We start from the raw sequence: 17,158 nt of genomic DNA, 5'->3' as shown, positions 1-17,158 counted from the left end.
CTACTGTAATTATACGTGCAAGTCCTATGCCTGCCTTGACAGAAACTTTACAGAGAAAAGTACCTTTGGAGGATAAATCCCCTAGTTTTTCTCACACTAAAGTGATACTGGGGTAGGGTGTTCAGGAAACTAGGTGTTATGGATGTGTCACTGCCAGTATACTAAAATTAAAAACTGGTAAATTAGTCTCAGCCTAGCCCTTGTTAACTGAGAAAGTCATGATACCATGTACACAGATCAAGGAAGGATCAAGCAAGTGAAGGGAAGTGATTCTTTTTCTCTTTCTGGCAGTGATGAAACCACATCTAGGGTGCTGTGTCCAGTTAAGACCTCCCTAGTGCAAGAGACAGGGGCATATTAGAGCGAGTCTAGTGAGGGGTCATGACAATGATTAAAGGTTTAGAAAATGTATCAAAGAAGGAGAGGCTGAGAGAGCTGGTGTTGTTCAGCCTGGAGAAGAGAAAGCTCAGGGGACCTAATCAGTATGTACAAATACTGACTGGGGAAGGGAAGTAAAGAATACAGAGCTAGATGCAGTGATGTCCAGCATGAAGAAAAGAGGTAGTGGGCCTCTTGCAATTGATATTCTAGAAATTCCATTTGAAAATAGAAAAACCTTTTTTTAACTGCAAGGGTGTCCAAACACTGGAATAGACTGCCTAGAGGGCAGGTGAGGTCTCCATCCTTGGAGATATTCAAAACCTGTCTGGACACAATACTGAGCTACACGATCTAGCTACCTCTGTTTTGTGCCAGAGGGTTTGACTAGATAATCTCCTGCAGTCCCTACAAACCTCAAGTATCCTCTTAATCTGTGATACAGATACTACCACCATTAGTATTTCTTAGTGTTGAGAACAAAGGCTATTGCTAGGAGTTAAAAAGAAAAAAAATATTTATGGTATTTGCTATTTCCTGTTGGAGTATTTAATCGATAAGATCTGACTGCTTCAGAGAAGATGACCCTTGAAGAACATCCACAGAAATGCTGGCTAAATATTAGGATGTATAGTATTCGAGACAGATGACCTTGCAGTCATTTCCAGACTTCTTGAAGTAATCAGAGAAACTCTGAAGTGCTTTTGCTCTAAGCAACTCTTCAATCTCTTAATCTTTCTGTTTCACGCCAGTATTTTCTACCTTTTTGTATGAAAAGATGTTCAGCAACCTCAGGACAACTGTCCAAACCTGTCTTTCTGATTTCAGATTGCTGATGGAGTTGGGGGAGTATGATTTGATAGAGTTCCATACCTCTTCTGCTATTCATGCAAAAGCATGCAGGAAAGAATGCAGATGCAGATAGTTCGCTTTGGCATTATTTAAGTAGTTAGAACTTAATTTTCCACTGTTGTCTTTAAGTTCTGTGGTGGAGTAAGTTAAAAAATGTGTGTAATGTTTTCTTAAAAGAGTAAAGGTATAAATACTTAATTCTTTCTTCACATACTGTTCTATTTCCCAGTATTGTAACTGGAAAAAATAAATTTTCTGTAGCCAAAACACAGACGTGAGGCACTGTTTCTTTTGATTGAAATACTGAAGAAAAGACCACACAATGAACTACAGGGTTCTCCAAAAAACTAGGCAGTTTACATGTAATTGTCTTGGCTTATTAAGATAAAAATGAAAATAATTTTACTCCAAAGAAGTATGCCCTAGTTCTCATGTATTCTGGTATGTATGATTGTTCCATTATAAATCAACTATTTTTTCTTGTTCCATAGTGTTTTCCAAAAACTGAATAAAATTTAAATTGCAGCACACAATACAAACCTATTTTCATTTAGTTTTTTTTTTTTTTTTTTTTTAAATATATGTTTAAAGAACAGATTGTATTCAAATGCAACCCAACAGATTTAGGAAGAGAAACACAACTTGAGAATTTTTTGATCCAACAACTTTATAAACAAGCAAATAAAGGGGAGTGGGAATGAAAATTATTGTCGTGGTGCACAGTTGAGTTAATACATCTTTTGCAGATGACCAGTAGTCAAGAATATTATTTGGAAGATGTTCTGGTTTCCACCAGATGTATTTATACTTAGGATCACTCTATGGACTAAGTAGTTTAACCACAAGCAAATGCTAGAAGGAAAAGAAAAATCGGTGAACGTGGTTTGTTACAAGAGTGTCTTTATCTGTGTTGTTTTACTAGGTTATTAATTAACATTTTTTAATTACTTTGTTTCCTTTATTCCAGAGAGCACAAACAGATGAATTAGAAAAAATAGAAAAGCATAGCAAGGCATCCAAGGAAAAAGAAAATGCCAAGTCTTTGGATAAGCCGGAACAGTAAGAACATACTTATGAAAGAAGATTTTTGCATGTTTCAGAAAAATTTCCCTGCTCTAGTAAACTATTTAGAGATGTTACAAAAGAAAAAAAAAAATTCTGTACCTACTGACAGTGACCCTTATAATTTTCTTTGATCGCTCCTACAGGTTCCTCTATGAACTCTCACTAATTCCCAACTTTTCAGAACGTGTATTTTGCATCTTGTTCCAATCAACGTTTTCAGAAAGCATTTGTTCAATCCATCGCAAACTTGAATTGTTACAAAAACTGTGTGAGGTAAGTCGTGCTCTGTGAAAAAGTGGAGCTAAATTTCTGATATTTAATCTTGTTAAGTTGTACTCATGTTTCAAAAGTTTTTTTCTTTATTTACTTTAAAGTACTCATTAAATCTGAAGGATAGCAGAATGGAACGTTTTATGATTGTACTTCAACATCAAAGTGAATTTTAAGATTAGCTTTTGGTACTGAACTATGTTTTTGCCATCAAAATATATGTTTCTGGAAAATAGTGTGCTGTGTCCTTTAGTTAGAGCAAGATCTTTCCTCTTCATAGTGACTATATCCCTCCTTTCCAAATGAATGCCACTTGAATCCACCTTGTGTTTGCTTGGATTTTGGAAGTGTGCAACTCAATAATATCTCTGCTATCTAAAATTAGTTTGAGATACCAATTGTGTCTCCAGCTAGAAGAGATTAGTGGAATTTTGTCATCCCATGCAAAACAAATACATGGCTTTAAAATGCAGGTTTCATCAGTGTTTTTATAGTGAAGACTATGTGAGATATTTGTTGTGCCATTAAATAGATTTTTTTAAATTTGATCAATGAAATGTTTTAATTGTTCCATGTGGGTTTTTAATGAACTTATTGCAGAATACTCTCCTCAATTAAATATACCATTCACCGTTCAGCATCAGTTAATGAACTGCTATTTTGTCTTTCTCAGCAGGTCATCTCTGATAATATTGTATAGATTTCCTATTTTTTTTTGTATCCATTTTGGAGTTAGCATTCTCCGTTCACAACAAATTACATACTGATATTATTCTACTTCTACATGTTGCAGCCAAAGGTTGTTAATTCCCTATATTTGAGCCTTTATATGTGTGTTATTTCTAAACACAGTATCAACACATCTGCTTGTCAGTAATAGTGTTAACAGTAAATATTATTATGACTTTTAACTGAGAATTGTTTCTCTTTCTGTTTTGTAGACGTTGAAAAATGGATCAGGAGTTATGCAGGTCCTGGGTTTGGTTCTTGCCTTTGGAAATTACATGAATGGTGGAAACAGGACGCGAGGACAGGCTGATGGCTTTGGACTAGATATCCTGCCAAAACTGAAAGATGTGAAGAGCAGCGTAAGTTGCTTCTAGTTTTCCTATAGACCTGAGAATGTTAAATTCTCAGAAAATTACTTCGTATCCATTTCTGAATAAGTAGTGTCAAATTTATGAAGGCATGTCAAAGGGAATCCTTTGTTACTCTACTTAGCTGAACATACTTTTAGAGTTGGATGTATTTATGTAGAAACATGAAAATGAACCGTGTATTTTCATTACTGTACAAACAAAAATATATTATGTCTTAGTTCCTAATCTGATATGTATTTGACTTCTGGTAGTCTGCATTGTTCTAACGTTTCCTGTATTCAGAAGCAATACAATGATCCTTACACTTAAAAAGTTTGATACAGAAGTGGAAGCAGTTGGAATAAAATATTTATGAGAAAAAAGAAATATAGTCACTGCTGAAAATGATCGAATAGGCATCGTGAGCATTTAGGATAACCCCAAATTCTTCCTTTATGTACATCATTATTACAGAGTGAGTTTCTGATTGGACCACGGAACCTTCAAAGTAACGAGTAATCACAGGAATTGTTGATATAAGATTTGTCTGGTATAATTATCTGAGTAAAAAGAATTATAAGTAGTCTTGTTTCTTGCACAGTGCTAAACTGCAGATTGTTTGTTACCAGCACTTTTTTTGGCTTTGATTATTCATATTAGAGTTGTATTCAAGTATCTGCTTTTGTTTACAGGGAAACAACAATCTTTGAGTCTCTGTGACTATGATGACAAAGCTCATCTAAATATGGACAAGTGGCATGAGAAAGGTTATAGGAATGATTCTTGAGACTTTAAATTGACCCATACCTATATCTAGTAATTGCCAATATCTGCTATTCTTAAAGTGGCAGAAAGAAGAAGAGTTTGTTTCCCTGCTTGATGACTTACTAAATATATGCACTTTAGCTGCTGGGTTAGGTAATGCAAACAGACTATTTACCCTGAATTGAGAAGCCATGTCAGCCTTTAAAAAGATGGAGGAACTTCGTTCCAGCATACTTGTTTCTTTGGTAAACCAAGGGAGTGATTATGTGAATTAAGCCTTAGTGCAATGTGTTTAGAGCATCTTCAGCTCAGCCTTCTGGTTGATTTTAGGTATATCACCAGTTTCAGAACCTGGCTTAGTAGAACAATCAGGCATACTAAATTTGGTTTGGTGACTCAGGTCTTTAGCACATAATTTGCTGGAAATATTTTGACTATTAACCTTGCAATTGCAGGAATCTTAGCCAGTTTACTTGCTACTGGTCATTCAGAAAAGTTCCTACAAAATAGTTTTCTGAAACTATCTGAAAACGTAATTCTGCCAAAAATCCTCTTCACATAAAAAAAAATTCTGCTGAAGCTTCATTACAGAGATTACAGAAGGGAAACAAAGAGAAACTTCCCCCAGAAGTGCCAATATTTCATTTAGAAAGACAACTTTATTTGTTTAACTTCACTTTGATTATAGTTATAGATGAATAAGAAGATTTGAATGTTGCCAAACAAGTTGCATACATCAACCTAGAAACAATTTATCCCTTTTTTGTGCGAAATTTTAATATGCAAAGGTTCAGTTTACAGTCAGATAAATTTTGAAAATCAGGAGTGGCTTACATGAGTGTTGTATCTTTCTATTATTTTCTTCAATGATTAAATGGTATTTCAGGGTGTGGATTTTTGTTTTGTTTTGGTTGGTTGGTTTGTTTTAGTGAAGGCACCAAATCAGCAATATATTTTCTGTACTTGACACTAAATATCTCATTTACTTGAATTATCTTTTTTTTTTTTTTTTTTTTTTTTTTTATGTAATGAGTTTCAGTAACACAACAAACTTCGTTCTCTTCTATACAGGACAACAGCAGGAGTCTTCTATCTTACATTGTCTCATATTATTTGCGTAATTTTGATGAGGTGAGTGAGAACATTGTTCTTTTAAATTCAAGTTTAAAAATTCAACTTACTAAATTTGCTCTTCTGCTGGAGAACATGAGGAAATGTGCACAAATATTATTTCTGCTATCAGTTACATATTTTAATGTATAAAAAAGTACTGAGCACTAGGTAACTATTCATTTGTGCTTTTGTCAGGATGCTGGAAAAGAACAATGCATCTTTCCTCTTCCAGACCCACAAGATCTCTTTCAGGCTTCGCAAATGAAGTTTGATGACTTTCAAAAAGATCTTCGCAAAATGAAGAAAGATTTGCGAGGTACTGAATCTAGATTAAGTACTAACTACCTATTGCCAACCTCTCCCTGCTGTTATTATTTATATAATTTTGAGAAATTAAATGATAGTATAAAAAGAGTTGTGTGTTTTGACTCACTGTTTTGTTTCCTCTAATTTGTTTGTTTCATGACCATTTAACTAATAATTCATTATTTTCTCTAGATAACCCGGAGGAGGTTATTAAAATAAACAACATCAAATCAGTTATGTTATTTCTTTTAACTGATTTACACAGATCTTTCACCATAGAAAGAACTTCAGAGTGTTGGACCAAGTCCATGGAAAAAAAAAAAGTTGATAATTGGGTCCAAATACTATCTGGCAGACAAAATAATATATGTCATGTTGTTAAAGACAGTTGAAATAACCTGGATTTACTTAAAAAAAAAAAAAAAATATATATATATATATATATATATGCGCAAAGGAAGTACTTTTTTTCTTGTATTTGTGGAATTATTTCTTTAATTGAACTCAACAAGGTTAGAATAAGATGTATTTGCTAGACTTCAATGAATAGCAACTATCGCATACAATACGTTTCTTAATAACTGGGAACTAAGCACAAAATTTTAGTTAAGAGTACGATCTGCACAAATGATGGCTAATGTCCATGATCTTATATATTTTGCTAAAAGTCTCTGTCAGACTTGCCAGGTGTGTACCATTATGCTAAATCTTGGAGAGAAGGATTCAAATCAGGCAGTGGATACAATCTTTATATGTATGTTGTCATGCTGATTTAGAATGTCTATGCACCTAGAGACCATTAGTCTCTGAAAAATCTAGAATGGGAGGTTCTCTATTGCAACAAAAATGTAGCATGGTATCTGATCTTCTCTTCTTGCACCTATCAAGCTTTCTTTTTGGGTGTTTAAAAATTTATTTTAAACGTTTATAAATAGTATTTAAAATTGTATCAAGGTCACTCAGTGCGATACTGAGTACTGAACTGCAGCACCATCCATTAGCTGCCCTGTACAATCTAGGGGGCTAAAATCTCACAATTCAGCCATGAAAATTTATTTTTATACTTCTTGTAACTTTCAGATTATCTGAGGGCTGATCTCCAAACCTGCACAAAGAGAACAAAGATGGTTAGTTTTGATTGGAAAAGGTGATTGAATTCAGGTACATGTTTACGAACATCCACAGGGGCAGATACTATTCCTCGCAAGTTCACCAAAAACGTTTTTATGTAGATGAAAGGCTAAATATTTTTAGATCAAGGTTGAAATTTGCACATAGGCATAAATCTTGTATGGAATAAATCCTCACTGAGCAGTGATCAAAGCAGGGGTTCTGTAAAAATGGAAATTACGCGCTTTGCTCTGCCATGAGACTACAGTTGAATTCTTTCTGTGCTTCCAGTCCAGCCCCTTGGCTGGAGTGTCTGTTGTCAGTCTGAAGAATAACTACAGACTCCATCACTTTTTCACTATTGTCTTTGGTACGAAGCTTTTGGGGGTATCATAGACTTCCTTCTGCATCCTCTCCTGAATATGAAGCAACAATTTCAATACTAGTCTGCAATCTCATTCGTGACTTTTGGAGTGATACAAAATGCTTTATGTTGGCTCTCATTTCCAAAGACAAGTGTTATCCTAAATTAAAAATAATTTCTGTTTTAAAAAAAAATACAACCACAAGAACATTCACTAAAAATTTTAGGTGTTACAGTAGCCTGATTGTTGTAATGTTTTCAGTGAGACAAAATAACCAAGTTCAGTGCCAGTCCTTTTTTAAATAGAGTACAGGTTTTAGCTGAATGGACAAAATTACTTCAAAGTTATTTTCTTCTGCATTTAGTTCAAGTACACTACCAGATTTGCTAATGCCTGTCTGGAACTTTGAGTTACTAGAGCTAACAAGTGCATCATTAAATGACAGCAGGAAGAGGGCTGTAACACATTGAGCGAATTCTGACAGAACCCTAAATATGATCATCTTATCTTGAAGTCAGTGAGAGTAAATGAGTATTGAATATTCCTGGGAAATACTGATTTTCACCAACTTTAAAGCCATAGATATAGATGCCCATGAATGCATTCCAGTTTTATACTGAGATGCAGACTGTAACCTTGGGACTCTTTCCTCAGTAGATGGAAGATTTCATGAGAGGATTTTACCTTTTATGGAGGTGGGATTGCCTGCTTTGTTCTTCATCACTGAAAAATTGAAAATTGCAGATAACATTGATGCAGGCAGTACCACCAGTTTAAGGATATTCCGTCCATGTTAGTTTCAAATACCCTGCAAACCATGCAGGGTGAGATCACACTTAGTACAATGTGGGGTTGGGACTATTGATTCACCCAGGAACAATAGCATCTGAAGATATTTTATTTCTGTCTTAAGAAACTTTCCATGGTCATTATTAAAAGGTAAACTTCATCCCATAATAATCCTTTTGTAAAATTATGAGGATGCATAAAAAACAACAACAACAAGAAGTAGAAGCAGCTTTTTATTAAAAAAAAAAAAAAAAAAACCACCACCACAAACCATTAGCAGTTTATTCTGGCAATGCTGTATTTTTCCATCCAAATATGTCAGTAGCATTCACAAAGACATGTAAATATAAATAATCTTTACGGTTCTGTACAATAATTTTGTTGTCATGCTCTTTCACAGTTTTGAGCTTGGGTTTATGTCTGTATTGAAGGATTGTTACTCTGATTGCTTAAAAAGAAGTAGTGCTCATGATGGAGGCTTTTGTCTGCCTTTTAAATATTTGCAAGCTGTATGCCTTGCAATCTGTAAATGTTAGAAAATGAAGTATTTTCTAAGATTCAAATTAAAAGTTTAAGTCCTAAAGACTTTCAGAAAGCATGATGTGTGCCTGTTCCAAGATGGATAAGACAGATTTTTTTTGTTGTTATTATTTTTAATAAAACAAACAAACAAAAAATCTCCCCTAAGATTATAGTGGAAGCTACACTAACCATGTAATATGGAACTTGCAGATTCTCCAGTTTTGGTTTTGCTTTTTAAAATAATATAGACTCCAGGAATAAAGTTGATATACGAGGGGTTTTTTTAAGACAGAAGACCAAAGAACAGGTAAATCCTTTTACTAACAAACCAAGTGAGTTTGGCTCCATCTGTTGCTCCCAGATTTCACAGCTCTCCAGGATTCTCACTTTAGCCTTTTTGACTTCAGTGACATATAGTTTGTTAAGCAACTTGATCTGCTTTTGATCTCTCCTGGCTGTCATCAACGTTCCTTGATGCACACATGCCAAGCAATGACTTCTGTTCCTGTGTCATTCCACAGAAGAAACTTTAGCACTTGCCACATGACTTGAATCAACTCACCATGTAAGGAAAATTGGGCATCCACGGTCACAAGAGCAGTGCGTGACTGTCACTGATTAGGACCTGTGTTGTATATCCATTATTATAATTATATTTTTCTAGATGTTTCAGAACGCTGGAGGTGGAGCAGAAAGATGTGGAAAACGTGTACTGAATCAATTAATGTTTGAATCCTCTCTGCTCTGACACTCTCTGGAGGTGCAGTTGTGGTTTAGGAAAATGTTGGATTTGTGACCCGTGAAATTCTTCAAGACGTGTATTTAGTTTAGGAAAGAATTAGGACTCCAAAATGGCAGTGAGAGTTACAGTATTTATGAAGCACTTATGGCAAGCTAAAACTGTTTAAAAGCTGTTCTTTGGCTACACATTAACATTTTAGTTTTACAATAGTAAGTTTATTCTTGCAAATCAAAAGCTAATTCATCAGTTGTCACTTATTGCAAAACTTTCCCTGAAGCTCAGCTAAGAGGAAATTGGAAACAATGTCAGGCAAAAAATAAACCTGACTGGTAGAATTTTGAAGAGACTAATAATACCATATAATGCAGACTGCTATAAAATTGAGTTGAAGTCAGTACTTGTTTATGTGTCATAATGTTGTCATATTTAATATCTTTGAAAACTGGTTACAAGTAATAATTATGATAATTTTTTTTTTAGTGATGCTTTATTTTCCTACTGCGAGTGTTTACAATTCATTGAAAAATCTCCATCAACAAGACGCTAGGCTGTGAGGTCCAGTACATCACTCTGATTTGGAATAAATGTAACTGAGAATGTTTATCAAGTGTTAAGCATTTGCAGAACACTTTGTATTTTAAGAAGTGTGTTCCAAGAAAACCCACAATAACTTAGAAAACATAGGGAATGTGTATTTTTCCATGCTTCTTACAGTCACCTGAAATTATCTATTCAGCTTAGATCTCCCAGTTTGTGGAGCTGGCATGTGTTCTTGGGTTTAATATCAGATGTAAATCAGAGCACTGGAAATACTATGTTGTGCAACATAAAGACTTTTAAAAGTTGAATTTAGGATGGTGTCAATGTGGGACTGGATGAGATGAGATGAGATAGTAGTGGGCATGCTATATTTTGACCCCTTATGGTTTCTTTCTCACATAGTCATCTCATAACTATTAGACTTTTGACAAATCATTCCTCTTGGCTCAGTAGTAGTTATTTCTAATGTCTAGAAAGTGGCATCAGCTCTAAGAGCACAGCAAAGCTGTAGTTTGAGCAGGAATGGGTAAGATTGCAAATTAAGATTCCATCCATTGCTAGTTTTTTCATAGGTAATATTAATGTTTGCAGGCCAAGATGCAGCATTGTATTTGCCATGTCACCCCCTTTCTTCATGCACATGCATATCCTCCTGTCTTTTCGTATTCACAAGATGCTCTGTTTCCATCACAGTTCTGATTATGAGGCTGACTTTGGCAACATTTTGGTAGCATTTCTTGATCAGGAAAAGGAATGCTATTAATGTAAACTTCAATTAACAAAGTTAAGCAATCTAAACCCAGAGAGGGTTACAGTATAGATGACAGAAAAGGAAGGTATTGCTCTCCTAAAATTGACTGTCCTCTCCTAAAACTGTATACTAAGGAAAGATCTTGAGTATAGTCTGGTGATCTATCTTTTAAATAGCTAAAGTCTGGTGAAATCAAGTCCATCCTAAGAGGTTTCACAAATCCCTCATATTTTCTTTGATGTGATTCTGCACTGGTATTCCAAGTTGTTTCAAGAGAAGAAGGGCAGGGAGCTGGAGGAGAGAGAATTGAAACAGGGAAAAATAATATTCTTTGAGAGTTTGAATTCATTGTCTTATCAAACGTTTTATGTTTTAAGATACTTTGAAGTGTTTGCGTTTCTATTATTCTCTGTCAATAGTTTTGATAGAAATGTGAATGAAGATTTTTCACAATTAAGAAATAGATCTTTTTTCTTATGCGATCCATAGATCTATATTCTGATGAAAAGATACCTTCAGTCTTTTATAAGAAAATGCCAAATCTCTCAAGATAATTACTAACAAAATAATATAGCAACAGTAGCAGGTTTTGTCAATTCTACTGTTGTCTGTACAGAACAGCTATTGTTTTAACCAAATTAAATATTTACTTTTGCCTACTTATTTACAGCTGTGCATCCACAAATTCTAGCTGTTTGTTCAGCTGTCACTGAAAGGGTTAATTGCTGCAGCTATGCAGCATGCAGACTCCTAAACCTAAACCAGATGTAAACTAAAGCCAGGCTTTCAGTCAATCTGTGAGTCATATTTTACTGTCCTTAAAACTCCAAACAAGGAGCTGTCTATGGAAGCCCTTGAAGACTCAGCAGTTCTTAGTGTAAGTCTCTACAATTCCAAAAAAATAAATAAAGGAAAATTAAGAGCTCTTTCTGTACTTGTGGCCGAGTTCATCAAAGCTTGTCTTTTGATGAGAGCAGTATTGTTTCCTTTTGGTAAAGTCGAAGCTTTCTTTGAAAGTCACAGGTTGCAGCTGTAAGGAGTCCAGAAAGCACCAGGGAAGTTGTGAGAACGGTGGTTATGCTGTCGGATGCTATTTAATCAAGTAGGACACAGGCACATCTGCTGTGCAAGTCTGAGTACTCAGAATGTCTGAAAATTAAGGACATAATTTCAAAACTTTCTTAAAGACTTCAATAAAGATAATCTTTCAAATCTCAGTGTAACTTTTGCTCTCAAGTATCTTAAACAGTCTTGAAAATCCACTTAAATTCTATAGGACTTCTGTAGATAAGTATGTAGTTTCAGAAGTGGTTAACCAAAACAGCCTAATAAAGCTGGTAATTACTCATCCAAGATAATTCACAGTTCTGCTGGCTTTCTTATTGATTTTTTTGGTGTTTTTTGCTTTGTGTGTTTTGTTGTTGTTTTAATGTTTTGAGGGTGTTGAAAGAAAAATCATGCTGCCCATTATTATCCTGAGCAAAGACAATACAGCAAGCCTGAGGAGCAGCTCACACAATTTGTTCAAACAAATATATTTTAGGATTACAGGAGATTTGGGCTTCCAAGGGCTAAAATTTTGTATCCAACAGATCTAGTTGGAAAATGTGCATTAAAATGTAATCCGAATATCGTTTTTAAAAAGCAAAGCAACTTTGTTTGATACTGGGACTGGGTGCATTTTTAGATCACTTACCAGAATCACTTAACAAAGTTGTTTGTATAATGCACAGAATGTTTTTTCACTCTTCTTTTCCTTTTCTGTATAGGCATCTCTTAACCAATGTTAGCTGTTGTGAAACATTATACAGTTTTAGTTTATTGACCTAAAATTAAAAAAAAAAAAAAAGAACATGACCATGCTAACTAACACAGTAGCTTGAAAAATGGCAATTAATTGTATTTTAACATTGAAATAGAGAATGAGATGAGATTTTTTGAGACGCTGGATACAGCTGGAATTGCAATTTTTTAAAAGGTCTAAACTGGTTTTGAACACAGATTTTCAATTTCTGGATCAGGAGCAGTTGAGAGATCTGTGTGTGTATGGGCAAAAAGCTTCCAGTTTGAATTACCCCAAAATTAGAAAGTCCTTCCACAAAAATCCATTTGTATTGCTTCTCTGGAAAATCACATGTAGCTCTGTAGCACGTGATGTTAGAGGGAAGAGGAAGCTAAATAGGCTTTTGGTCTTTTCCGTTGTTGAGATATTGCTTATATGTTAATACTGACTTAGAGGGTTGGAGAAGAGATATCTCTACCCACACCAGCTCCTGCTTAGGATCTGAGGTCTTTGGAATGCATGAGGACTGAGTATTCAGGACTACAGGGAACTGAAAACTTCACTGCAAAGCAATATGAAGAAGTCTAATCTTTCTTTATTAATGTTCGAGCAATTCCAGATTGTCAGATAAGCTTCTACCTAGTGCTTGGCTTTGTGACTGCCTCCATGACTCTCATTTGTGGTGCCTAAAACCTTTAAATTCTTTCATTATAAGAAAATTTAAAATCTGTTTAAAGTAAACTGAGCTTAGGAGTACACTAACATTGTCTAAGTTTTTCAGTTGCATTCACATCTTCCAAGATGAACCTGTGAGAAGTGAGATGATAACAGAGCAAATTTTCAGACTGTTGTCAAAAGAGTCAAGCTTTTTCAGGCAAAACTTTTACAAAGTTGTCACAGCAGATCCCTTTTGCCAACCTATTTCTTTGATATCTGGGATGTTTGGCTGGGCTGTTTCATGGAGAGAAATGTGTTTGAGTATGAAGCTGAGGGAAAAGATGTTATTACATTAAATACACTTCTGACACAAACATTTATTTAGTATCTTATTCCTTCACTTGTGCAGAAATTCTGGTAACTTTTTTCTGGTTTGTATTCCTTTCATATGGTCAACACTTCCATTTCTTCAGTGACAGTGAGGAATAACAATACCTCATCTAAATAGTGGGTTTTCATTCTTTGGTGACAAATTACAGAACATAAGTGAGTGCTATAACCTACAGGTTGTGCAGGGAGACTGTGATTCCAGTTTTGGTGCTCTGGAGAACTGGGAAACTTAGGAAGAGCTTACAGGCCTGGTAATTCTTTAATGAAGAAAGCATCCAATGAACTAGTTTGTTTTAAGCATTGTAACTCTGCTTTTAGTATGGTAATAATGACAATATTTATCCTTTTTTTTTAAAGGTTGGGTGCTATCTATGATATCTTTTTTGCCTTTGTTTTCTTTTGTTATTTTAAATTACTTAAACATCATTTGTATTCAGGAATAAGGGACGAACACCATTGATTTTAGTATTTTAATGGGACAATGGCGAGGAAACAAACAAAAACAACTCCTCCAAAAACTGGAAAAACAAAGCTGTCATTAACTACATTAATTTCCCTGATCCCACGTACCTGCACAAACAAATCAATCATGGAAGAGCTTCCAGTATCTCAATAGTTAAAGAACAGACATCAGAAATCTTTCTGACAATATTACATGTTTTCTTTTCCACAGCAAGCTGAATACAAAGGATAGTATAAACCTACATTGCCTTATAGGCTTTGAAAAGGGACTGCTTCAGGCTATTGTCATGGGTATAGGCTAGGATTTTTGGTGGGTATAAATTTTAATAAGATCTATACTTCTCTCAAGTCAGCTGAGAGATCAGGAGTTTATCTGCAGACATTAATTCAAGAGATTATAATACTGTATTTCTGGGAAGAATATGTAATCCATATTCTGGAAAAAAAGTACGGAATTTGGGTGATATTGAATGTTGTGGTAGGTTCTATAGCATCTTTCAGATTTTTTTCCTGGAGACGCTTTCAAATATTACAGAATCACACTTTCAGAGCATATAATGATGACATACGTAAGGCTACTACCTTTTGTTTCTGGTCTTCAAAAGCAGACTACAATTCTCATCTGAAGATATTTGAATTGATGCAATTCTAGACATCAGTTATATTTGAGGAGATAGTTATGACACTGTTTCCTACTGCTTTAAAATCTTTTTTTAGGATGTCTAACAAGTCTTCTGCATTTGACAACATAATAATAATAATCCTGTTTCATGTAAAGAAATCCTGGAGAGCAAGTAAGGAAATACATTTTTTAAATGTGTGCACTTTTAGAAGAAATTTTGAGGCAGAATCAAGCAGGATTAATTTCTCTTGAATTATGAGAATTTATCACAGCCTAAAGAGATTTTCCCTAAGATGGAAATCAGAGCTTAACATTCTCCTGAAGTAGCAGTGTCAAATCTTCTGTTGCCTCAAACAAAATTAGCTTGGATAGTGGAAGCATGATGGTAACACCTCACCAATGAATAATCTGTGTCAGGGTTGCTTCAGGCTCCAATGTCTCTGTCCTGGGCTCTAGTGCAGCATGAAGCAAGCTGTCCTACTCCAAGGTCTCTCATAGACTTCAAACCATGATAGTTATACTCTTACATTCTTTCACTTTAATAATTTTGCCCTATTATTTTTGAACACTGAGAGGCATTTCACTATGTCTGTGGTTTTAGCAGATATCAAGCCCTCAAGTGGTGTTACTCACTGAATTAAGATCCTTCCTATATTATTTCATGCAGGTTTTGCATCTGAACTTTGTTTTGATTCATGCACTGTCACCTAAGGTCAGGTACATAAACACGGCCTGGGATCTGAGTTTGTAATTTTGTTCCTGTGCATCTCAGCCCTTTAAATTTGGCTTTCTCCTTCAAAATAATCAATTACTTTTGTTAACTTTTGTTACCGCTCATTTAAACTAGTACACAGGCCACAAGATACCTGTATATTTTGGCCAAAAACATTTGATGGGGAACATAACTTTTCCTGAATGTATTTTCCTAGTATTTGTACTTGAAGCAGTGTGTTTGAAGCTCATATTCGAGCAATTTCACTGACTGTGCATTAATTTAAGTGTGTATTTTATTACAGTATGTGTATCCATACTATGATGTGTCATCCTAAACTTATCTGTTACTTCAATTTTAGTATGTGAGACGGAAGCAGCTAAAGTTTATCAGCTATCACTAGAAGAGCACCTCCAGCCTTTCAAAGACAGCATGGAGCAATTCATTAGTCAAGGTAAATAATGAAACGTCACTTAACCTTTTCATGGCATTTCAAAGGGAAGTTAAGGGAACAATGTTTATACATTGTGGGAAAGGGACTGTTTATTTTGGCATCGCAGAAAGATGTGGATTAGTTTAATCAGATGCCACACAGTTCTAAAAGATTTGCAAAATGATTCTGTTGTACTGTAGGTGACTTTCTCTCTTTCGCATGACAGCAAAGACAAATGCTATTGGCTTGAGTGCGTGATCTTCTGATAAGTTCAACATTCCAGTAGAAAACAATTTTACAACCTTTGTTCCTTGAAAAATTATTGAAGCTGGATCTGTTTCGTTAACTGTTTTCCAAAGAGAGAATTCTTTTGTATGCGCCAAAAACATAGAATAAGGATAGCGAAAGTAGTTAAAGGCTTTCCAGATATAAGGTAAATCCATATGAAATACTTGGATGTGATGAGTGGAAAATGCTGTAAGAGAAAATATATTAGAAATATATATGATGAACTGGCATCCTCAGTGCTAGAAGGAAAATGTTTTTAAAATGAATAGACTATGGTTTCAATGCTTTACTAGACCCTTCTTTTGCAAGAGAAGAGGTAAGTATAACTTTAAATTTTGACTAAAGATGTATCGGAGCATTTCTTGAAATACTACTCACTGTACCAATAATTAAAAAGGTTAATACAGAGTACAAGTTAGAATTCAATGCATCAGGGTGACAGTGGCCTGATGAGTACACCAATGTAATTTTCACTTTCTTGACTACTTTGCTGTTCCTTCTGCTTTAATTTTGCATTTTATAATAGAAGATAGTTATGTCCTGAAAAGGTAACTTATGTGAAAAGTCAGTTTCTAGTGCTGATTCAATGGCGCTGTCAGTAATTTGTTAGCCTAGAGCTGTGTTAATGAGCTACTATATATAGAAATCATTACTAACTTGAATGTGTATTATGTTTGAGAGTCCAGTCAGCTATGCATTTATCTCTTCTCGGTTAGAATATCCAATGTGGCCACCTATCCAAGCATTATAAGAAGTGGAGTATGTATGTTCTAGTATATAATGATCCATGCTATAACACTCTCAATTACAGTGAATAAATTCAGTAAAACCACTATTTAAAACCATCAAATGTGAAGTCATGTTTTGTAAGACAAACGTCTGTTAGCCAAACCTGGCAAACAGGATGTTGTCTCCAGTAAGCACGAAATGCTTTAAAACTGCATTCTGATTATGTACGTGGCATATAAATGTTACATTAGTGGCATGATTAAACATGTAGCAAGTGTTTTACATTAGGTTTGTATTATTATTTATATATAGATAGATAGAGGACAGTCAAATCACAAGCTGATCTGAAAGAGATCACTAATGGTATACTGTAAATCATGCCATATGTTCGCATATTAACCTTAATAACAGAGTAGGAAATCAAACATGAGGATT

The 17,158-nt window shown here is 34.8% G+C and overlaps 1 protein-coding gene across 2 annotated transcripts in view; it reads left to right on the top strand.

Moving 5' to 3' along the window:
• FMN2 (formin 2) overlaps window positions 1-17,158 on the top strand; it is a 158,520-nt gene that overhangs the window by 95,224 nt on the left and 46,138 nt on the right. For both annotated transcript variants that reach the window (XR_011738305.1, XM_065835906.2), the window contains exons 9-14: window positions 2,198-2,289; window positions 2,439-2,568; window positions 3,507-3,653; window positions 5,481-5,540; window positions 5,718-5,838; window positions 15,635-15,727. Coding sequence is in view for 1 of the 2 variants with exons in the window: in XM_065835906.2 (XP_065691978.2) it covers window positions 2,198-2,289; window positions 2,439-2,568; window positions 3,507-3,653; window positions 5,481-5,540; window positions 5,718-5,838; window positions 15,635-15,727 (643 nt within the window). In the remaining variant the exon portion in view is untranslated. The remainder of the gene's footprint in view (window positions 1-2,197; window positions 2,290-2,438; window positions 2,569-3,506; window positions 3,654-5,480; window positions 5,541-5,717; window positions 5,839-15,634; window positions 15,728-17,158) is intronic.

This window comes from Patagioenas fasciata, chromosome 3, assembly GCF_037038585.1.
Source record: "Patagioenas fasciata isolate bPatFas1 chromosome 3, bPatFas1.hap1, whole genome shotgun sequence".
Taxonomy (NCBI): domain Eukaryota; kingdom Metazoa; phylum Chordata; class Aves; order Columbiformes; family Columbidae; genus Patagioenas; species Patagioenas fasciata.
Note: the sequence above shows the minus strand (reverse complement) of the source record. Positions and strands in the feature narration are given on the sequence as shown.